The sequence below is a fragment of the Phocoena sinus genome, chromosome 11 (genome assembly GCF_008692025.1).
Source record: "Phocoena sinus isolate mPhoSin1 chromosome 11, mPhoSin1.pri, whole genome shotgun sequence".
NCBI lineage: Eukaryota > Metazoa > Chordata > Mammalia > Artiodactyla > Phocoenidae > Phocoena > Phocoena sinus.
Window position 1 is genome coordinate 99098768 of NC_045773.1, and position 24334 is coordinate 99123101.

The 24334-nt window shown below is 44.1% G+C and overlaps 1 protein-coding gene across 12 annotated transcripts in view; it reads right to left on the reverse strand.

Annotated features, from left to right (window-relative positions):
- RREB1 (ras responsive element binding protein 1) overlaps positions 1-24334 on the reverse strand; it is a 180986-nt gene that overhangs the window by 50225 nt on the left and 106427 nt on the right. For 9 of the 12 annotated variants that reach the window (XM_032647970.1, XM_032647978.1, XM_032647976.1 and 6 more), the window contains 5 exons: positions 23007-23124; positions 19330-19454; positions 18511-18723; positions 14561-14650; positions 13691-13854 (listed from right to left, as the gene is read on the reverse strand). In XM_032647970.1, coding sequence (XP_032503861.1) covers positions 13691-13854; positions 14561-14650; positions 18511-18681 — 425 coding nt within the window. In that variant the 5' untranslated portion in view covers positions 18682-18723; positions 19330-19454; positions 23007-23124. Of the gene's footprint in view, positions 1-13690; positions 13855-14560; positions 14651-18510; positions 18724-19329; positions 23125-24334 lie in introns of all 12 variants that reach the window. The other 3 variants (XM_032647977.1, XM_032647975.1, XM_032647966.1) reach the window with 1 other exon arrangement.

Genomic DNA, 24334 nt, shown 5'->3' on the forward strand with positions numbered 1-24334 from the left:
GCCAGGGTGTGGAGGAAGGTTTGATGGTCGTGTAAGCAGCCTTGGAGACTGGAGAGACAGCTCCCCCGGGAACGTGCAGAAGTCAGGCCTGAGAGAGGCGCAGACCTCAGGGAGGCGTCCCCCGCTGTCCGCAGGCCGGCTGCGGGAATCCTCTGCCAGGAGCTCCCTGCGGCTGCCCCGGACACAATGCCTGGAGGCTGCAGCCCGCCCCGGGCCTCTGCCACGTGGCTGGTGGAGGCTGCGACACAGGAGGTTCCCTCCTCCTGCCCCTGCCTCCACTGAGGGGCGCAGCATGGCACGTCAGCCTGTCCCCAACAGTTCCTCTTCCCCTGACTCTAGGGAGGCGCATCCCAAAGCAGAGAATCTCCCTCCTCGTGCTGGCTGCAGCCTTGCGCTGTTGCTGCCAGTGCGAGGATCGTTTGAAACTGTGGGAGGAGTTAGGGAATCTTAATTCGAGGCAGGATGCATCCGGGGTTCAGGTCCCAGCTTCTCATTAACAAATAAATGCCTCTGCACTCTCCCCCTCCAGAGCTCCCCAGCCCAGAGAGGCTCTCCAGCCCGACTCTGGGCTCCAGCTCTGGCTGGACCTGATTTCTGCTCCCCTGTCTCTGGGTTCCTTCTCCATCTTAGTCTCGTGGGAGACCCTGGTGCAAACACTTCCTCACTGACGGACAGGGCTGGGGTCACGATGCCTGAAGAATATTTCCCCTCCCGTCCTCGCTCTCCCGGCCGTCCTTCAGGCAGGAGTAAGGCCACCTGTGGCTGCTGCGTTCCTTCCCTACTTTCATGTTGACACTGGGAGCCACTGACTTCAGAACAGAATCGAGGGACACGCTCTCTTGTTATGGACCGCCTACTTAGACAACAGAGGGCCCGTGCCACTCACTCTCAAGCCCCGTCCTTCTCTCCTGACTTTCAAATCCAGTGCAGGGAGCTTGGCAGTCGGCCCACGTCAATAGATATCAACTTGTAAAAAAATTTTATTCTAGACCTTGTTCCCAACAGCCATGCCTTGAATCTGAATACCCTGAACCCTCTTGTACTTTTCCCCGTTTGTCTGCCCTTGTTTTCCTAAAATAATCTTCCATTTGTTATAACACTCTCCATGCATTATTTAGCTCCTTTGTTTACAATACCCACAAAGACACCGAGTACCTCTTTCCATGTAAAATTAAAGATTCTGAAAAAAAAAACCAAACTAAAGACCCCAGAGGCTGGATGAGCTGACTGCTCTCTCATGCAAAGAGAACTCTCTCATTCACATAGAGTTCAACGAGCCTGCCGGGCCCATCCTGTGTTAATGCAGAGAACGAGAATGACCGCTTTCCCCCTTGACAGCCCCTAGGTATTTCCGGGCAGCCGTCATGCTGTGCGGACTCTTCCCTTCCCTGGGCTAAACACCTCCATTACTTCAGCCTTCCCATACAGCCCGGGGACCGCGCCACACTCTGAGCTGGCCCTGTCCCAAGAGTGACTCGTATCTATGGTCTTGGGTGATGGAGGCCCTCCGCCGGGAGCCATCACCTCTGAGGGGGGCACCTGCCACCGCCCCACCAAGAAGGCCCTTCGGTGGCAAACAGCTACAAAGCCAGTCAAGCCAGTTCCCAGCTCAACGCTTCGCAGTAGAATGGAAACGCGCAAGGCACCAGACCTTTCCGCAGAGCCCAGTTACTCACATCCTTTCTGGGCAAGGAGGAAGAGAGGACTCCCTGGTAATAAGGGGGTGCCACGGCACCGTTTGCTGTCCCCCATCCTTTTCCAAAAAAGGAACGAGCAGTGCCTGCGCCGGGCCATTTGAGACGGCCTGCCACGCACCACAGGGGGAAGGCAGGTGTGGGCGTGGGTGCAGGAGGTCACCACCACTGCGGGGACAACCATCCTCTACGCCTCAGGGGCCAGCAGAGAGAGAGAGAAAATGAACAGGGCTCCAAAGACAAACTTCACCCGTGAAACAAACTAGATCTCAGGGCCCCTGTCTGTGACTGCAGTCCCCGCTATCTAAGTGGGATAAAGGCTGGCCAGGGGTGACACACAGGACCACATGATGTGCTGTGGGGGAAGGAGCCCGGGAAGGAGGGTCCAAGATGTGCCTGGACCTTGGCTATACTCCGTGCCATTGCAGACCTCAGTCTTCTCACCTGCAAAACCGGCACAGCCTCCCGAGGGCGCTGGGTTATATAAGCTCAGAGAGTGAGACTGGAGTACAGTCGCGGCATCCCAGTGAACCCATTATGCAACCGCATCTCCGGTTTAAGGAAACACAAACTCTCTCCCCACTGAAGGCCAACAAGCTTTCTGTCAACCCAGAGCCCTGAAGGAAGCAGAGGAGAAAGGCCACCAGCACACACACACGCCCCAAGGGAGAGAGTGGGTATCCAGTGCGGTAAATACAGGTGCTAAGATTTTTGTGCTACTTGTTCACTTTTTTTGGGCGGGGGGGCGCAGGGTGCAGAATTTGCTGCTAATCACCTTCCTTAACAAATCAGAAAAACGTTGACAGTTTCGATGTTTGCTAGCACCAGCTTGTTCAGCCCAAACAGGTTGGACAGGTTGAATATTTAAACAAAGGCGGAAAAATGCAAGGTATAAAGCAGGACGTGCTGCGTGGCCTGCAGCCAGCACCCTGCAGGTTTAAGTTTGTGATCTAACGCTGGCAGTCAGACTCGCCCTCTCCTGCCTTCCTCCTCACCTTGCTACTTTCACATTATAAAACAAATGGGACCCACCCTCGTGATCTGCTCAAAGTTCTTGGGCCATCAGATGAGGGGAGTGTGCAGAGGAGAAGAGGGCAGAGGCCAGCTCCCCGGGCCACATCCTACCCCAGCAAACACACACCTTGCCTCCCATGACCTGATTTCCAGCGTGCACAACTGCCAGGTTGCTCAAGTGTGGGCAAGCAAGGATGCTCCAGATTTTGATGCCATTTACCAGTTTTACCTGGTGCAACTGAGCTTTTGAAATAGTTTGACAAGATAGGTCAAAAATACCAAATCACCTGCACCCAACATTTCTTTTGCGTTTGCTTAATCTCCAAAAACAAACTAATAGACAAACACCACCTCTGCCAAAACAGAAGAAAAGCTAAGCTGTAAACCTTAGCATCCAGGTGGCCAAACGGTAAGAAACAATTTAATTAGGAAGCAGATCGTAAATGTGAGAAACAGGGATACAAGGAAAAACGCTTGGCTGGTGTTTACCACCTCCCTGCGCTCCGACGGTCCTATGAATAAACTCTCCCCAGCGTAAGTGAACTTGAACTGGTCCTTCAGAGGAAAACGCAGAATCAAAAGTGAGACACAGCACAAGGACATTTTTCAATTAGCCTTTCAAAAAAGATAAAATAAAATAAGCTGTGCTGGGGTGTCCCTGGTGGCGTAGTGGTTAAGAATCTGCCTGCCAATGCAGGGGACACGGGTTCGAGCCCTGGTCCGGGAAGATCCCACATGCTGTGGAGCAACAAAGCCCGTGAGCCACAACTACTGAGCCTGCACTCTAGAGCCTGCGAGCCACAACTACTGAAGCCCGCACGCCTAGAGCCCGTGCTCCGCAACAAGAGAAGCCACCACAATGAGAAGCCCGAGCACCGCGATGAAGAGCAGCCCCCGCTCGCCGCAACTAGAGAAAGCCCGCGTGCAGCAACCAAGACCCAACGCAGCTGAAAATAAAAAAAAAAAAAAAAAAAAAAAAAAAAAAAGCTCTGCTGAAAGGGTTAAAGGGGTATTAGAATAGAGAAAACACAAAGCAGAAGGAAAAATATTTTGGAGGATGTCAGTCTAGCAAACACAAAACAGGCCGCACAAGAGAGTGTCAACTGAAATGGGTCAACTTCCAGCTTTGCTATTTTCTTACACTTTGTATCTCATGTGAAGAATAAAATTCTGTGACAAATCACTCTGACCTGTTCTTTTTCTCAGAGAAGAGTGGTAGCTTTCTACTATGTAAAGATTTCTAAAATGTAAAGTAAGAATTCTGAAAAGGACCACAGACTCTCATCTAATAGTGTAAGTGCAAATCCACACAAATAATGTAAAAACACAACAGAACAAGCAATCCAAAAAAAACGAAGTGTTCAAATAATAATGAGGAAGTGCACAATTCAGAAAAGGTGTACGGCACACAAAACCCTGCTCTCACACCATCACGAACTTAGGATGCAGCCTGAAATCCTCATGGTCGAAGGGCACAGAGTCTATTTTCTTGGTTTTGTAAATACTCATGCTTACCGGCACGGAGGAGTGACTAGTGGGTTAAACTTTCCTCAGGGAGAAAAGGAAGGAACTACAATTTGTGAAATATCTTATGTAAGCCAGAGGCTTGCGCATATATTATATAGCATTTAATCCTCATAACAACAACTTTTGTGAGCAAAACGTCACCCCCATTATAGATGAAGAAATGGAGGCCCTCTTCCCCATTCCGTGGAGCATCCTTTATCAGCCATAGCCAGAGAGGAAGGAAGAGCTCTCAGAGGACCCACAGAGAGGCCGCCTTTATTTAAACAACTATTAAGTTAAAATAAATGCATACAAATTTCAATTCCAGCCAATGAGGTGCGAAGAAAGGCTAAAAACGTTTAAATATAGTCAAACAAATAAACTCATTTGGTGAAAAATTAATAATGCTACTGGGGGAAAGCGGTAACTTAGACATTTTGCTGTGATAAATAGATTTACAAATGTTTACTCTCGAGGGGAAAATTCTCAGCCTTTAAATAATGTAGACTCTCAAGAGAGTGAAAAGCATATTAAGTGGAATGATCAGGGAATGGGGTATTATACTTTAACGACTTTCTTTTTTCTGGTTAAAAAGAAAAAAGTTTCATCCCTTGTAATAGAAAAGGTTTTCTAAACTGTACCCGAAGTATGTCTGACTATTTCAGTACAGAGTACTAAATATACCGAAACTGCCTTGATACCCAACTGCTATCATGAAACTACCATATAGTCACCGAACACCCATGAAACTACCATATAGTCACCGAACACCCACCAGATGTGAGGATCACATGTCCAGCACAGTTCATATAGTTATGCCGACCATGTATACGACATTAAAATCTCATTCACACAAACCCAACAATCTTTAGAGGGCTGCGATGTTTATCATCTTCTAAGTGGACCTGAATGTGTAAAGACATCTGAGCGTCCCAGAAAGTTATTTTCTTCTGATTTGTCTTCCCCCCTAAGGAACAGATACTTAGTTATAGATAAGAAAAGTGTTATTACATAATCATTTTCCCCTTCTTTTTTATAGAAATATTTCCAAGGAAACAAAATTTTCAGTCCTGGGTAGGGTGACCCACAGATTTTTATCCTAAAATAATTTCTTCGCATGTGAGCTGACTCAATCCCTTCCTTCCCTCCAGGGAATATGTCAGGAAGCAGGCAACTGTGATTAAGACTCATTTCAAGATGGGACTAGCTGAGCCTCTGCAGGCGCACCTCCACTCTTGAGAAGTAGCAGGTACAAAACTAGTGACAGGGCGCCCTCAGAAACTCGTTTACCACCACGACTGATTTTCACAAGGCCCTTCCTCCCGCTGCGCTTGGAGGGTAAAGAAGTGACCCTCCCGAAACACTGTCCTACGTCTGCTCCTTCTGTCCTTCAATGCCGGCCACCTGTTCCGATACCCAAGTTCAGCTGTACATGCCAAGGGCTGGCCGTGCCTAAGCATCTGAGAGCAGTGTGCTAAATTCAGAGCCTCCGCGGTCTCATTCGTCACGGAATAGGTCACATTTCTGTGCAGCGAATGTTTTTTTCCAGCATAATAGGAACACATAAGCCTCTGTTCCTGAAGACTGTCCATTATCCAGCGGCATCCTCAGGGCCTGTGTCTCCTGTACTTAGCAATGGACAAAGGCATGCCCATTGCAGGAGGAAAGCAAAACAAGCAGACGACACTCCAGGGATGTCCCTGCCTCACCTTCTAAACACACAGCTGAAATAATACATCCCTGCTCTCTGGAGGATGTGTTATCCTCCAAAGGATATATCTTCCAAAGAACAGAGAAGTTAGGAAAGCTTGCTCTGGTCAGGGTCTCTCTCCTGTGTGTCCTCAACGTGACTCCATGACTCTCTTTACAGCTTAAAAGTCTAGAGTTTGTAAGATGAGGAGCAAAGTGGAAATTAATTTCCTATTTTCCAAGGCAAAAGAAAAATACCCATTTCAGAGGTCTGATTCTTTCCAAATGAGATCCATTGCAACCCTCTCAAGTATCATCACTTCTTCATAGCTCTGCCGTCCAGCACTTTTTGGAAAGTTTTGCAAATTGCAAAGCTCAGGTGCCCTTTTTCCTACACTGAGCTCTCCCAGAGGGCGTGCTCTGGCTCAGTTTCCCAAGTTTGTTTGGGAAGACAAGCACCTCTCAATCCAAATTTTCAACATAGGAGCAACTGATAAAGAGTTCTGGGAAGTTAAAAGCTGGAGCCACAGTGATGTTTCCGTGATACATGTTTTGCACTGTGATGGCAGCCTGTTATTCTGCTCAGGAACTAAGCTGTGGTTAGAAAGGTTTGGGATAAAGGATCTTCAAGCCTCAAAAACATGAGAATCCGCAGTCAGGGAAGTGTTAACTTGAAAAACTGTACCAGATACGGTGATAAATCGAGATGGTCTCTCCCCCAACCTTTTTCAAAATGAGCTGGAATTTGCATCACTCTAGTGTCCCTAGTTACCAAATATACAATCAGTTTTAAATATCATTTAAATGTATTTACTGGAATTAAATTATAATAAGTTATGGGCTGCATCAGGGCTACAGTGCAACTATCAACATGACAGCACATAATTTAATCTGCTCTCTGATTCTGTGAAGTTTGTTTTTCTTTTACTAATATGATAATTCTACTGGATTGATTATGTGTTGATGGTCCTCTCATGAAACTAAGGTAAAGGAAACTCTACAAAAAGGCCAATTAGCCTAATAAACAAAGATAACAAACACACTTATAAAATGACTAGTGGCCAAAGGAGATACAGTGAGTTGCTTTACAAAGTGGGTGACTGCAAAGAGTACCTCGTTATCAGCTAGGAATAACCTGAAGTTGAAAAGGACATGGTCCTGGGGTCCATGTTGTGAAACGTATAACGAGGCCCTCTGGGCGCCGAAGCAACAAAAGTCTGGGGTGGAACCAGATCCGCCTCCTACATGCGGTGCTCAGCGATAAACCTGGGGAAGGTGGGGCTTATCCAAGAGAACGTGCACACGGAGGTGTGCAGCACGCATGCGTGTGCAGATGACCTTTGGAACAGGGTGAGCGGGAGGCCAAGGGAAGGGGCACTAGAAGTCCTCAGACCAGCCTTGTGGAATCGGGCCTTGGAGAATCGGATCTAGAAATCTGCATCACAGGGACTCATGTCACGGCAGGGGTCTCACTGAATCTGCACCCCCGAAGGGGGTGTACTGAAAACCAGAGCCCAGAGCCGTGTCACACGAAACTGACACAGGAAAGGAGGCCCAGGGCAGGTTAGAAACAAGGCAGAACAGGGACGCGGGGGTGGGTGCACCAGCCCGGGCTTAGCATGGGCTCCAGAGCCCCGACCTGTGAGCTCCTGGCTCTACCGATGGCAGCTGCGGCCGCAGACCCTGAGAAGCAGCAGCAGCCAAAGAAAAATGAGAAACAGAACTTTGGTCGTGAGCACCACACACAGTCCACTGACTTCCTTCCAGGCTCTGGCAGTCAAGCACGGATGCAGCTAATCACAACTTGGGTTTTCACTCTTGTTTTTAATCCCCGCACACACATCCCAGGGCAGCTCTGGCCCCTGATTAATGTAACACGAGTATGTGCTCAGGAGAGATCACAGCTCACCGTTCGACTATCAGATTCTGGAACAGATCCACCAGGACAAATAAATCTAACTTTACTCTTTCTGGCACATTTTTGTCAGTGTTTTCACATTTTTATAATTTTTGTTTTCAAAAGTACAGATTCACCAACAAGTGAAGGTGGTAATGACTATGACTGATTAACCGAACACCAAATGTTCTTTTAACCCATTGTTTGCAATTTTCTACAGGGAAGACAAAAATAAATGCAGTGTGATAAACTCAAACATTCTAAATAATTTTTTTGGTATTTAAATTACAGGGTTAGTATAGCAAAAGGTGAAAGGAAAGACAACCTTTCATTTACGTTCTGGCATCATATGCATAGTCAATCGCCATACCTCCCTTCAGTGGCACCACCACCATCACAACACTAGTGACCACTTATTTAAATTTATTTATAAATAGTGATTAACTAACATTGTCCTAAGTGCTTTGCACCTGTTAATTCATGAATCCTCACAACGCTCCCATTGGTACAGATATCACTGCCTTCTACAGATGAAGTAACCAAGACACAGAGAGGTTAATTAACCTGCCAGGGTCACACAGCTAGGAGTGCATACCTCTCAAAGATCAGCACAAGGGTGCCTTCAGCTCTGAAGATACAAACTCAGGAACACCCCTCACCCAGGACATTTCCCTAGTACATGGTAAGCCTTCACAATGCTTTCACAAACACTGCATTTGAATACAAGTCCTAAGTGAGGTTTTACCATGCCATCGTGGTAAAGTATAGAACAATCGAGAGATTTCTGAAACGTTCTGCAGAATTAGGACTGGAACTCAGCCCCCAACAATTAGTCCTCTCCTCCAAATCAAGATGACTCACAATAAAATCAGCACAAAATCCAAAATTAGCACAAACATCCCTAAGGCCTGCTTTAAAAAAATACTTATAAACAGTAATTTACAAACAACTCCAATATGCATTGTGCATAAAAGAGAAATGCATCTTAGGGTAATATCAAGTGTTGGGCTATAAAAAATTCAACATAATTCACAAACAACACACTTAAAAAAAATCAATAAAAAGCGATTCCATGCTCATGAAATAGAGTATACTATGCTAGTAGGATGGCTCAAATAGTTTGACATTGAAAATAATACTCTACAACAACATGAAATTATTCCTAAAGAGGGTAAAGCTTGAAAGAGTGCTTTTTCTTCTAATACGCAAAGTGACACGAAAGCTGTATCAATTATTCCTCATGGCCTCTAAGCCTGACAGCCTATGCTCCAACCTCGGCATTGACTTTGATCTTAAGCAAGTTTCCTTATCTGCAAAATGGGATGATAACTGTACAAACCTTACATGTAGAGCACATAAAGATAAATGAAAATCAATGAGGAAACAGAAGACTTATACAGTCTATAAACCAGCTGGAACTGACACTACATTGAAAAAACACTCCACCCAACAACAGCAGAATACATGCTCTTCTCAAACAGACGTGGGATGTTCTCCAGGACAGACCATATGCTAGGCCATAAAACCAGACTCAATAAATTAAAAAAAAATTGAAATCACAGAAAGTATGTTCTCCAACTACAATGGAATGAAATTAGACAATAATAATAGAAATAAATTTGAGAAGTAAATATGTGGAAATTGAACATACTCCTAAATAACCAAAGAAGAGATCACAGGGAAATTAGAAAATACTTTGAGATGAATGAAAAAGAAGACACAACATACAAATATTTATAGGATGTGATGAAAGCAATGCTTAAAGGGAAATTTATAGCTGTAAGTGCCTCTACTAAAAAAAATTCTCAAATAAACAGTCTAATCTTCTACCTTAAAACACCAGAAAGAGAAGAGCAAGCTAAACCTAAAGCAAGCAGGAGGGAAAAAATCATGTTTAGAGTGGAAAATTAATGAACTAGAGAACAGAAAAGCAACGGAGGAAAAAATCAACAAAATCAAAAGTTCTTTGAAAAGACCAATAAAATTGTCAAATGTTCAGTTGGATTGACTAAGGAAAAGAATTGAGAAGGCTCAAATTATTAAAATCAGGAATGAAAGAGGAGACATTACTATTGACCTTACAGAATAAAGAGGATTGTAAGGGGACACTATGAACAACTATATGGCAACCAATTAGATAACTTAGACAAAATGGCTAAATTTTTGGAAAAGACATTAACTACTGAAACTGACTCAAGAAGAAACAGAAAATGTGAACAGACCTATCAGAAGTAAAGAGACTGAATTAGTAACTTAAAAACTTCTCAGAAAGAAAAGCCCAGATGGCTTCACTGATGAATTCTACCAGATATTTAATTAAAAAGAATTAATACCAACTCTTCACAAACTTTTCCAAAAAACAGAGGAGGAGAGAATATTTCCAAATTCACTCTCTGAGGCTAATATTACCCTGATATAAAAACCAGCAAAGGACATCACAAGAAAACTACAGACCAATATCTCTCTGCCTATAAATATAGGCAAAAATCTTTAACAAAACACTAGCAAACCCAATCTATCAACATATGACAAAATGACTATACATTGTGCCCAAGTGGGATTTATCTCAGGAATAAGGTTAATTTAACATCCAAAACAGAATAAAGGACAAAAACAACTTGACCATCTTGATAGATGTAGAAGAAGCCTTTGACAAAATCTAACACCTTTTCATGATAACAACACCAAGCAAACTAGGAGAAAGGAACTTCTTCAAACTGATAAAGGGCATTTATGAAAAACCTACAACTAACAGCATACTTAATGGGAAAAGACTAAATCTTTCCTCCATAAGATCAGAAATAAGACAAGGATGTCCATTCTTTTCACTTCTATTGAACATCACACTGGAGGGTCTAGCCCGGGCTAGCAGGCCAGAAAAATAAATAAAAGCTTTCAAAGGAAAAAGGAAAACTCTCTCTACTTGCAGATGACATGATCTTAGATATAGAAAATCCTAAGGAATCCACCAAATAACTATTAGAATGAATAAACAAGATCAGAAGGGTTGCAGGAAACAAAACCAATATAAAATTTGAATTGTTATTTTTATACACTAGCAACTAACAGTCAAAAAACAAAATTAGAAAACAATTCCATTCATAATACCACTAAAAAGAATAAAACACCTTGGAAAAAATTTAAAATAAATATAAATATATTTATAAATAAATATAAAACTTGCACTCTTAAAAACGATAAAACATAGTGGAAAGAAATCTATCAAGACTTAAATAAATGGAAAATATCCCGTGCTCAAAGATTTAATATTGTTAGATGGCGATGCCCCCAAACTGACCTACACATTTTGCAATGCCTATAATCTTCCCAGCTGCTTTTTTCTGCAGGAACTGATAAGCAGACCCTAAAATTCACACAGAAATGCAAGCAACCCAGAATAGCCAAAACAATCTAGGAAAAGATCTAAGTTTGAAGAGTCACACCTCCCAACTTCAAAACTTACCAAAAGCTATAGTAATCAATACAGTGTTAGGCCTCAGGATAGACATACCTATCAATGGAACAGAATTGAGAGTACAGAAATAAATCCTTACATTTATGGTTAACTGAAATCTGATAAAGCTGGTAAGATAATTCAATGAGGAAAGAAAAGTTTTTATATAGTTCAAAAGACTGAACTTGGATTCCTTCCTTATACTATACACAAATATCAACTTAAAATGAATTGTAGACTTAAATGTGAAAACTAAAATTATGAACGCATGGGGATTTCACTTCACACCTACTAGGGTGGCTGTGATGAAAAAGACAAGTGTCGGCAAGGATGTGTAAAGCTGCAACCGTCACACACTGCTGGTGCGAGTGTAAAATGATGGAGCTGCTCTGGAAAACAGCTTTGCTGTTCCTCAAAATGTTAAAACATGGAGTTACTACACGACTCAGCAATTCCCCTCCTAAGTATCTACCCAAGAGAAGTGGAAACACATGTCCACACAAAACTTGTACAACAATGTTCACAACAGCATTATACAGAGTAGCCAAAAAGTGAAAATGACTCAAATGTCCACCAATTGTTGAAAAGGTGAATAAAATGTGGTATGTCCATACAATGGACTGTTATATGACAATAAAAAATAATAAAATACTGATAGATGCTACAACATAGATGAATCTTGAAAACATTAATGCTAAGTGAAAGAAGCTGGTCACAAAAGACCACATGCTGCTATATGAAAAGTCCAGAATAGGTGAATCAACAGAGGGAAAGTAGATGAGTGTTCTCCTAGGCCTGGAGGGTGGGTAGTAATGAGAAGTGACTGATAATGGGTATGGGGTTTCTTTTTGGGGTAATGAAAATGTTCTAAAATTGGGTAGGAGAAAGCGGGGAAACCCCCCAAGAAGGGAACAGGCAATACCTCTAGGATCAGATTTTGAGGGGTCAAATACACAAGCGACAGAGGACTTTTTTTTTTTTTTTTTTTGGGCAGGTGGGATAAAAGGAGAAGGCAAAACAAAACAAATGGCAAACAGAAGGCAAACAGGCTGATGTGGAGGTAAAAAAGTAAAAAGCTAAAATGTAAAATATATTAAAAAATGATGACAGTATTCACTTCCTCCTTTGTACCCAGAAACACTCCTAGGAGGAGATGAGGGGCAAAGGGGATTGGAACTTATATAGGAAAAAAAAAAACCACTTCATCAAAATTCTTTAAAATAGTGATACCTTTCATGTCATACTCTACCCTACTTCTAGGAGTTCAGACTGAGAACTCCATAGGATTCAAATTATTGCAGCATTACTCAGAAATGCAAATAAAAATAATAAATAGCACTGGCTGAGTGCCTGCCATGGGCTAAACTCATTATCTCCAAATCCTCATTAAAAATCTCATTTTAAAGAGAAGGAAAGTGAGGTACCAAGGTTATGCAACTTGCTCAAGGACGGAAAATTTACAAGTAGCAGAGCTGAGATTTGAAATCAGGAGCCTAATTCCAAAAATCCAGAAATTTACCACTATACCAGTATGTCCCAAGTACACCATCAGTGGATCATAAAATGATTTCAGTTGGAATAAACTGGACCATCTCATTTGAGTATTTATATATGATAAAATATCAATTTCACAACTATATAAAGTCTTCTTTTGAATAAATATGTAAAAAACAATGCCAGTCAACTCTTTAAAAGAAATCAACATAACGCCTAAAAGGGAATACGGAAAAATAAAAACAGCCTGACTTTTTGAGAAGGTGAAATTCTGAGTCCCTTTAAAACGTTTTCCTGGATTTCCAATGTTCCTAAGTGTGTGTGTAAAAAAAGAAAGCATTAAAAAAAGTCTGTTCTAACCCTTAAAATTAAGTAATCGTTCTGTAAAGTGCATTTTCCATTGGTTCCTCCCACATTTTAATATACCCACCACTGAGCTCCCTCCCACTTCTGAGTGAGCCTCTTTCTCCCTCAGGAAGTAGATTCCTGACATTTATCAGATTTTCTTTCTCATTTTATCCTATCTTATCCTGAAGCTCTAGGACCAGCCCACTTAACTATTTATTCAACTGCTCCAGAAATTTTTCCGCCCTGCAGGGTATCTGGTAGGCATATGCAAATAGTTTTAAAAAGGCAAGGGTTACTCTGCTAACCCTCTAGGGTTCCTCTGCGTCTGATAAGCTGCCCACCTCTGGCACCTAAGCAAAGAAACTCCAATTGGTAAAGGGTCACCCTGAAGATTCCCCCATCGGCCAAAGACCTAGCCCAGGTCCTTCTGTTTCCTTGAGCAGACACCTCTGACACACTGGAGACTGTACACGGCAGGCAAACATTTCCATACAGTGAACAGAACTCTTTGTGCCTTTAGCTAAGATGGATAGAAGGCCACTTTGCTTCCTGTCAACCTCCAGGCTCTAGCCAGCAGAGGCTGCCCTCACTCACCTGTGCATGTTCCCATTGGTGGTAAAAGACTGGCCACACACAGAGCACTTGTAAGGCCTCTCCCCAGAGTGCACCAGCATGTGGCGGTCCAGGGAGCTGGCCGAGCTCAGCGACTTCCCGCAAATGCTGCATGAATGGTCGGCCCCTCCAGTGTCTGTGTTGTGCTACAGAAAGCAATGATCGCAGTGGTCACTTAGGAAGACGGGTCAAAATGAGGTGATTATGAAATGCACATTCAGAGCTTTATTTAAAAACAACTAACACTTCTCAGCAATTTTTTTCTTTTTCATTTAAAATATCATCCCGAACATCAAAATCTATTGAGACCATAGGCAAAAAAATATTGTGTTCTATCAAACCCAAGTTACTAAATGATGTTACTATTCAGTACCATGTTACGATTTGAATATTGTCAGTCCTTCACTGTTCTAGATTCAATACTTGCCATGAACCAGCCACAGCAGGCAAGGGAGAAGGATAAATCTTACAGTGAAGAAAAAAAGCCAAAAGAGATCCCAAATCAAGGAAATTCCCTGCTACATGATGTAAGTTTATAGCAATATATAGAATTAGGGTCTACAACTATAATCTCACTGTACTGTGACGAGATTTGGTTCACAATGTCAAGTCACAGATGATGAAAAGTCTTCCGTTACATGTGGTTAGTTAATTAGATGTTTGCTAAATTCCAAAAAGATATTCTGTGTTGACCTGGGACTTTGTCACAATAACACAGACACACAAAAATTATTTCATAACTGCCCCTCAAAATTAAGAATATTAGATCTAAATTAAACAGCCACAATCCATCCGTTAAGATAAAATCCCATCCCCTCTCTTAACAAAGAAAATACAAAAGCAGCAGCAAACCTGGCGAATGTGCATAGTTAACTGATGCTGCGTAGTGCAAATCTTCTCACACAGGGGACAGTTATAGGAAGACTTCTCCTCTTTTGTTTCCTGAAAAGAGAATAAAGGGAGGATCCATCTCAGCGCACGGTGAACTAGTGCCTCTCATCTGTGTCATAGACATCTGTGTCTGATGAGCTGTAGCAAGAGCGGCTGAGAGCACAGGCCCTGGAGCCTGGCTGGGTATGAGCTTGGGAGAGCGGCCGTCCCGTCTGCCCTCCGTTTCCTCATCTGTAAAATGGGGGAAATAATAGCATCTACTGCATCACGCGGTGATGAGGATTAAATCAATCAGCACATAGAAGGCACCAGAACGGTGCCCCGTACAGGCCAAGTGCTCAATAAATACTAGTGTTCTCGTGAGACACCATTTAGTTAATCATCAGCGATGGCGAAAAATTAAGCATCAAGTCACAGCTGAGCTAGAAAAGGGATGTATTTCTCCTCAATTCTGACCCAGGCTCCAGTCACTAGTTTCTACCTGGTCTTGAGTCCACCAAGGCACACGAGAGGGAACAGAGTTCTCACGTCAAAAACCCACCCTCCCGAGGGTGGAAGGCCCCAGTACCCACCAGTGTGCCCATCGGACATCAACGGGATCCTTTTACTCGCTGCGAGCACTTAACTGCTTATAAATAATAAAAAAGAGCGAGGGAGGGTGCAGTCTCTGGGAGGTGACAGGAGGGAGGGCTGGACCCTCGGGCATCTTTCAATAGACCTCTTTTCACTTGTACTCATTCGAATGCATTTCTGTTCCCTGAAATAATACCAATTATTGAACACTTACTCTGTGCTAAACTCTGCACATACAGAATAGTGTTTTTTCACACCAACTGTGAGAAACAGCCACTATTATGGATCCCATTCTCGGGATGAGGAAACGGGTACAGAGAGGCAAGTAACCTGCCCCCAAATCAAAGAACTATTAAGTAGCAGAGCCACGATTAAAACTCAGGCCAGCTGCTCCACAGCCCATACCCTAAACCGCTAGGCTGTGTAAGTCTGACCCAAAAAGGATTAAGCCCAAGGCACAGAAAGGAAACACCCTTGTGGTTGGCTCATGAGAGATGACGAAAATAAAAGTCACCCTGAAGACCATAAAAACAAATGGCACCAGACGGGGTGGAGTGAACGCATGATGGGCTCTAGTACGCGGCTCCTACAGTGGGTCCCTCTCACTCTTCAGAGACTAACAAGCCTCATTTTAAGCAATATCCACCTGCTCCCAGTCTGTGACCTTGGGTCTGAGAAATAGGTATGCTACACATTTTTTCACTCTCAAATTTAAAAAAAAAATCACAGATATGAATTCTAAGGAAGGTGATTAACCCAGAGACAATTTAAAAAACAAAACACAAAAAACCCTGCACCCTCGCCCAGTCATCATCCACTTCCACTCCTCCCCGAGGCAACGTGTGTGTCTGTGGGGAGGAGGGTGTCAGACCTCTCATCCCCACTCTACGACAGTCAGAAAGGAGCTGGCCAAGAACCACCAGGCAGAAAAACCAAAACCAAAAGTAGTAACAACAAAGTGAGAACACTCGTATAAAAATGAGGGATGCCTCACAGCTGGGCCCAAACTCGGTCTTTGGGGTATTTCTGTTAAATTATTAGGTTAGTGATAATATATATCAAAAAGTGTTTTGTTTTCTTTTTTTAAAAAAAGAGATTCATCGGTAGGATGGAAATACATGTTAAAAAGTCAGGCCTCCAAGTAGCCAGCCTCTTGAGGATTTTAAAATTCTTTTTTTAAAAAATCATCTTGCGCTCCCCTGAGACAGATTCCAGACACGCTGAGTGGCCCCTGGGGCTAATGGGATTGATTCTGGGTTTACGGTTAACTGGAGCCTCACCATTCTCAGAGGCGGGCAGCGGCACGCTGCAGACCATAGCACAGGTCCAGGACATCCACGATAGTCTGGGAGAAGGAAGTCTCCAGACTCAGATTGAATTTTTACAGACAAATCAAGCAGAGAAGGGAGCACCGTGATGCTGGAAGAGGACCTACTGGAGAGTTGCTGAATCCGGTGGCTGCGGCCGCGCTGGTGGAAGGGGCACACTTCCTGAGCTGACAGACAAAATTAGCAGCTACTGTGATAACTAACCATTCCATAATGAAACTATCTGGCACCCTTGTTGGCTTCCGGCTGTGGTTAATCTGCCCTGGAACTCTGCTAGCTGCTGGGGCTTCTCCCCAGGGCTCCCTTCTCAGCCCTCCTGTCCGTCCCAGGTAAGGACGACGCACTCTGCACTCTCTCTCCCGCACTGCGCTTGTTTTTTTCAATGCACTGTCTTTCCCATCCTACCTCTAGCCCAGACCTCCTTTCAAAAACTCAGCCAGTGCCCTAAGGAACCCCAGAGGACACAGGAAGTGGGTGGAAAATGGCCCAGGCACCCCTGTGGAGTCAGAGTCAGCTCCACTTACCATGCAGGGATGGAGGTGCCGTGGGCCCCCTCTACGGCTCTACCTACTGTCTGAATCACTGGGAAGGGACCAGAGCCCGGACTTGGGCCAGGTCTGCCTGTGTTGGGGCGATGCTGAGCTCTAAGGAAGAGCTTGGCACCTGGCGCAGTACCTGGTTGGAAGGAGGAGGGGGGTGTATATTGTGAAATAGGGGCATGGATGGAGGGATGGACAGATAGATGGACGGATGGACATTCACATGAGAGTGGAAATAAACCTTTTCTTCCCAGAGCTAGTACTCCTTCTCGGCTCAGGCCACAGTCAAACAGGCTGAGAATTTTCTCAGGTACCCATAGGAAGAGAGGCACGCGGAGACAAGGGAAAAAAGAGAGAAAAAGTATCAATGCCCCAACCCTAAAGCATCATTTAACTCTGCCAAGTCTTCAGCCTCGAGAAAGAGGTGGAGAAACAGACACTCCTGTGCTGCTGGAGGGATTTTAGGCAGGGACAGCCTTTCCTGGAGGGCACATTGTATCAAAAGCTGTAATTCATGTTGTACGTCTACAAATTTATAGAAGACCATCACACTATGCTCAGACAATTCTGTATAAGGACAGTCACTGCGGGATTGTTAATAAAAAAAGAAAATTAACTCACAAAAGCCCAACAGGCTTACCTTCCTGTCCACCCCCAGTCCCTGGACAAACTCAGAAGACTGCCTTCTCCCGAGGGTTTGGCTGGACCCCATTAAATCAGTGAAGCCAAACATGGAGTTCACATCACGTGGACGCAGAGCGGAAAGGGGAATGGCTCACCTCACTCCTTGAGCTTCACGCACCGTCGAGCATGCTGCTGCAGGACAGCAACACCTTCTCAAGTGCCCCGTTTGTACATTAATTAAAAGACTCATCTTATTTCCCAAGGGAGGAGACGTGGCCTTTCATAACATCCCTGCCCTCCCATGTCCTCTTCTCCACCCCTCCTGATCTCTGAAAATTCAAGAGGAATAAATGGCATCTTGAGTGGAATACTCGGGAGCCCCATTGTGTGCTTTGTCAAGGATGGAAGCTGAAGAGCAGCTCCAGCACAGCCAGGACTCATCACTACCTAATTTGGAGACACTTAAAAAAAAAATCAAGGAGGTGGCATCAGAAACCCAATTAACCAGCTGCTTGAACGAGGAAACAAATCATGCCACAGGAGAGGAATAAGCCGAGTTCTCTGCCTCGCCTGTCCCGTGGAGAAAGCTTGCATTCAAATCAAATCACACAGCAGAGTATAAGGGCGCTTTCACCAATACTGACACCACAGCATGGAAAATTTTCTCTACAAAGGGAAACTGACATAAGCTATGAGAAGTTAGCTCTTGAAAAAGGATTATGGCCTCTGGGTATATCCATTCAGTTCTGACCACATCTGAGTTTCTGGCTTAGGAAGCTGGGGCTCAAGGGGACATCCTTCTCCCAACACTCTCATGGATGCCACAGCCGGGCACACTAACGCTTACCTGGTTCCTTCGGCCAATACGATTTGGTCCCGGAGGCTTCGTGGGGGACCTGATGCTCTGGGGGCTCCCACCATTCTCGGCAACCTTCCCTACGCTCATTACCGCTGACATCATGGTGTTGATGGAAGACAAATCTGAACCTTCCAAGCCAACGGGCGAACTTGACATCATTGGGACAAAGGTTTAAGCTTCTAGGAAGCCTCGGCCACAGAACTGAAAATCAGAAATTGCTGATGTGATCAATGGGAAGTTTAGGCTTCTGTCACAACCAGGTGGCAGTGGCCATGGCTGCCACCACTGCAGTCGGGTTAAAACCCCTTCTTCAATTCAAGCTGACACTCATATGACTCCTATGACTTAAGCTTTCATCTAAACCAAGTGCTGTCATACCAAACCGATGACCTCACTTCCTTTCTGAGCATGTACCACCGACGAAGCTGCCCGAGGCAGGTCTTTCTGCCTTTCCTAAGCTTTCACTAGGGAGAGTGGGAAAGGTTACAACAATTAGGAAGCCTAGGAGCTGCCATCTGGCCAGCACCCACCTAACAGCCTAACTCACTTACTGCTGTGTGCATGCTCTAGACCTAACAACTAAGGATGAGAAACCTCAGCTTTCACTTAAACTCCAGCCTACGATACCGTGATTTTAATGGGGAGCCCGAACTGTTAAGACAACTGAGAAGCCAACGCTGTCACCCAACACTATAACCAAATTTCAAATCAGCATAAAAAAGACTACTTCTTAAAACATGCAAGTACATAATATAGCTGTAGCCCAGAAAATGGACAGAAGAAAAACCAGCCCCCACTGCCAATCACCTCCATTTTCTGCCCCAACTGATATACTGTGAGACCTTCCCCTGCTGTAGCAATCGCCCACGTGGAGGAGGAAATGAGGTTGGGTTCACTTCTTTTTTTTTCTTCTCTGGTATCACTCGCTGACACTGGAAGGGAAGCAAAGGCAAAAAGGTTCAGTGAAGAAAAAACAGAAACCATTTGTTTACTCTAATCTCAGACCACTATATTCCCAAGACTACAGGGAACAGTGTGAGAGGAGGCGGCTAACTCTTCTTTTTCTTCCAAAACCACGTTCTGTGGTTGTTTTTCACCCTTAACTGATGTGCCCTACAGTGCTGTCACCCTCACTCCCAACAGCCAAAACGATTCTGTGGTATTTTATTTTCTGAAGCTCATATTTATATCCATACAGCAAACTTTCTCTCATACTCTACTCCTGTCTCCCACAAGGACTCTCAAGACTCCCACTTGACCATCTCCCGCCTCCCACTAAAACTGACCAAAGATAAGGCAGTAAAGGAGTCAGAGTCTGAAGGCTAAAACCTCCAAAGGCTCAGAGTCTAGGAGGGACTAGGTCAGACCTTAAAGAAACTTGGTAATACAAATAGGTTGACTAAAGGGAAAACTACAGCCCATGTACACATCAAACTTTACTTCTCCAGGCCTTTTCTAGTTACGCTTCTTCCATAGACGTACTATGGCTACAGGTATGGCCAGAAGTAAGTCTCCAGGTCAACTGCTTCCCTTATTTTATCTGGGAAGATATTCTCTAGCCACACATCCTGCCATGCTCCAGTGTGCATTACATTCTTCAAGTCCACAGCTGCCTCAGAGATCAAGCTAATGACCTCAGGAGCAAAGTGAACACTTAGGAACAACACCAGAAAGAATGTGATGTCTTGTGGTTCCTCCTCCAACTCTAGGAGAAGTGACCTAGGATGTGACAAACGGTAACACCCAGAGCAGCTGCAAACGTGTCCAGCAGCAGAGCAGGAAAGCCTGGGGACATAACTTTATTAAGTGATGCTGCCATCAGCTGAGAAGTCCCGAGCTAAAACCTTACCCAAGAGCCAAAGAGAAGCTCAGGAACAGTACTTTCCTTGTCAAAAGACAAAATGTGCCTTCCTTTTAGTAGACATTTTGAAGATATGACTCTAATACTTTTCCAAATGGTAAGTCAGAGGACTAACTACCAAACATACAACTTAAGACCACTGATCCAGCCTCACCCCTCACATCTTTCCCATTAAAAGAGGAAATCTTGGGGCTTCCCTGGTGGCGCAGTGGTTGAGAGTCCGCCTGCTGATGCAGGGGACACGGGTTCGTGCCCCGGTCCGGGAGGATCCCACATGCCGCGGAGCAGCTGGGCCCGTGAGCCATGGCCGCTGAGCCTGCGCGTCCGGAGCCTGTGCTCCGCGACGGGAGAGGTCACAGCAGTTAGAGGCCCCCGCGTACCGCAAAAAAAAACAAAAAAGAGGAAACCTTGAGCTGGCAAGCCGCCTGCCGCAACTAAGACCTGGTACAACCCAATAAATAATAAATTAAAAATAAATAAATAAAAATACACATTAAATTAAAAAAAAATAAAGAGGAAACCTTGGTCCAAAATTAAAACAAACAAGAAAACAACAAACAACACCCCCAAACCCCAAAGCTGTTGTCTTTCCATGAAGTTTCCTCCATATATGGAAGACCATTTAAACTTATTAAAAATTGTACTTGAAAACTTCCAATTTTGACTGTCTTTGAAAGTTTATTCGGGAGATTCCTCTCTAGGAAGAATCATTCAACACGAGTACACACATACGGAAGTATACACATACCTCATTTTCTTTCTTAAAGGATTTCTAACAAAAGTATCATCAGTTCCTCAGAATTGCTGTCATCAATCAGTATATGATTAGTTCCTTGATTCAAGTAAGGGGACACCTTCTATACCAAAACCATCTCATTCCTTTAAGTATATATCCCCCATAGTTTTAATGTACATCAAATTATAAAATAAATGACTAGAAATCTTTATTGTAATTACATTATGTCAGTAAAAATAAAGTTAACCTTTCCACCGATTTATAGTGGGAGTTTAGATGATCTTGCTTTTGTCCTATTACCATACTTAGAGAAGAAAAGTGTGGTAGAGTTTTTCAGACCAGGAATAGATTAGAGAAAACACCATTTAGATAAATATAAAATTATAAGTTATAGAAAACATATTCTAATTCCTTCACTGAGTAGGGAAAGAAAATGGAAAAAAGGGAAATAGTCAATATGAAAATTAACAAAAAATATATTCATCAAAAAGAGCCAAAGTGCCAGTAAGAATTTTTGTCACAATCATTATAACATCAAAGATACATTCTTGCAAACTACCTAAATGTCCTAAATATAGAAAACCCAGCAATAGTCACAACAGTTAACCAACCTAAGCGCTGAAAGTTGCAGGGGCTTATATCCCAACTGGAAAAGGAGAAAAGTCATGCAAACTTGCTATTTCCCATTTTGTCTGGACAGGAAGACATTTGCTAAATTTATTTCCCCTTTGGGATAAAGTGTGAAGTGTGACACTACCCACTGAGGACACCAAGATCACCTACATTCACTTCCTTTTCCTTGTTTAAATGTAAGTAAATAGTAATATTTTTTTAAAAATACAGACTCTTCTCATCTTTGATCAGAAAGAGCAATGAACAAAATGAAACTCCCAGTTACACTGTCTGACAGGAAGAACAGTCACTGGACTCGTCCCTGAAAAGCTGTTTCAGAAGCAAAACCCAAACCAGCCTCTCAGACCTGTTCAAAGATTTTCCTCCAGTTTGCGCTTGTGTGTTATGCGTGAGCTCTCCTTTAGGGAGGATGGAGCAGGAAGAAGGGCAGGGACCTGGTTGTAAAACAATGCAGCCCATTGTTCCCGGTCAGAAAACACAAATCCACCTTAACATTAAGGTGCATTATGCACTAATTTAACCAGAAGCCAGCAGCCAGAATTAGTCGATTCTACCTACCCCACGCCCGACCGTGGACCACACTAGAGCAGTAATCCAAACTGACCAACCTAAACCTTCTGATACTCAATCTCAGGGGGTGAAAGATAGGTTTAACAGTTTAAGGTCCATTTACAAAGCACACTTTCTTTATAAATACTTATAGTCCGTATATTTTCATTCTCTCCTCTGCTCCCTGACACCATCCTACACATCAGCTCCATCACTGCAAATTAAAAAATAATAATCATCATAATAAACAAAATAAAAATCACTGGCCCCATTCTAGTACAATCTCCTCCAGCTGCAACCAGAGAGGAGTGGGAACCCAGATGAGGCCCCCAAATCACAGACATGAAAGGAAATCGTCATCTCTATTGACATGGCCAAGTGGACTGGCCTGGTGTTCCAGTTCTGAACACAAAGAGTTCAAATCTGCAGGTGGGAAGGAAGAAGCAGGGAACGGGGGGTGCCTGCAGCACTGCTTCCTGTGAGCCAGGTCCTCGGCACGCTTCCTGGGACTCCTCACCCCACACCCCCGGCTCTTAGGTGCAGAATAACTAGCAGTGCACAGGGAGAGCTTCGCCTGGTTTTGTACCAAAACCTCAGGGGGACCCCAAGCAGAGGGTGGACCGCTCAATGGGGACATGGGGAGGGGAGGGAAGACAACATTCAAAGTTACTGTGACTCAAGGAGTGTCAATAAAGTTTAACTGACCTGTTTATCTTCGTCTTATCAAGCTGGCTCTCCTTACTGAGGAGCTGGCGCTGGCTGGGCCCAAGCGTGGACAGGGTCACACCTCAAAGCCACCACCTCTGGAACAGATTGGAGCAACCTACAAAAACAAGAAAAGGTGACATTAAGAGGGAGTCCAGACCAGACAGGATCCTGTCTCTGTATCATTTTCTCCACTTATACCACTGGGAGTCACAAATTAAGGACAACAGCATTTCCCATCCCCTGCCTGCACTTATAAGCAAGCTTCCAGCAACTAGGTCAATTAACACCCGAGCAAGAGCAACTGGAATCGAGTGTGGCGTGGACGGAAGGAACCCCCAAAGCACATGCCCCAACAACATCGAGGGCGTCATCACATGCAAATGGCCGAGACCAATGGCTCCAAGCGAAGCTCTGAGCATCTGAATGGCATGCTGACAGCAGGTGCTGATGGACCGCCATTTTAAAAGGAAGAGAAGAAAAGACCACACTAAGTGCTATCAGAAACAGAAGGAGAAAAGAAGAGAGTTGAAAGTAAAACATATGGAACTAACATGCCCCTTAAGTAAAGCAGTGACTATTATGCCTTTTCCTGAGTGGTGGGGAAAATGTCCACAACAGTTCAAATAGGACCAAAGGTGTATCTTTTCCTTCCTGTAGGGAAGATACAGAAAACTCCTCAAATTACACATGCCCTTTGAGAGTTTGAGAAAGTCTGCTCTGGGGTGCCAGGGGCCTCAAACCCCCGACCTGGGAGAAAGCTGTGTCTGGCCCTCTGCAAACTCAGAGAGACCTAGAACACAGCATTTCCCAGAACTACACGTCCAGAGAAGAAGCAAGAAATGTTTGACAAAAACCTAGAAGATAAACAAAATTGATAAACCTTTAGCCAAACTCAACAAGAAAAAGAGGGACAGGATGCAAATCAATAAAATTAGAAATGAAAAAGGAGAAGTTAAAACGGACACCGCAGAAATACAAAGCATCCTAAGACTACTACAAGCAACTCTATTCCAATAAAACGGACAACCTGGAAGAAATGGACAAGTTCTTAGAAAGGTATAACCTTCCAAGGCTGAACCAGGAAGAAACAGAAAATATGAACAGACCAATCACAAATAATGAAATTGAAACTGTGATTAAAAATCTTCCAACAGGGCTTTCCTGGTGGCCCAGTGGTTAAGAATCTGCCTGCCAAGGCAGGGGACACGGGTTTGAGCCCTGATCTGGGAAGATCCCACACGCCGCAGAGCAACTAAGCCTGTGCGCCACAACTACTGAGCCTGCGCTCTAGAGCCCACGAGCCACAACTACTGAAGCCCGCGAGC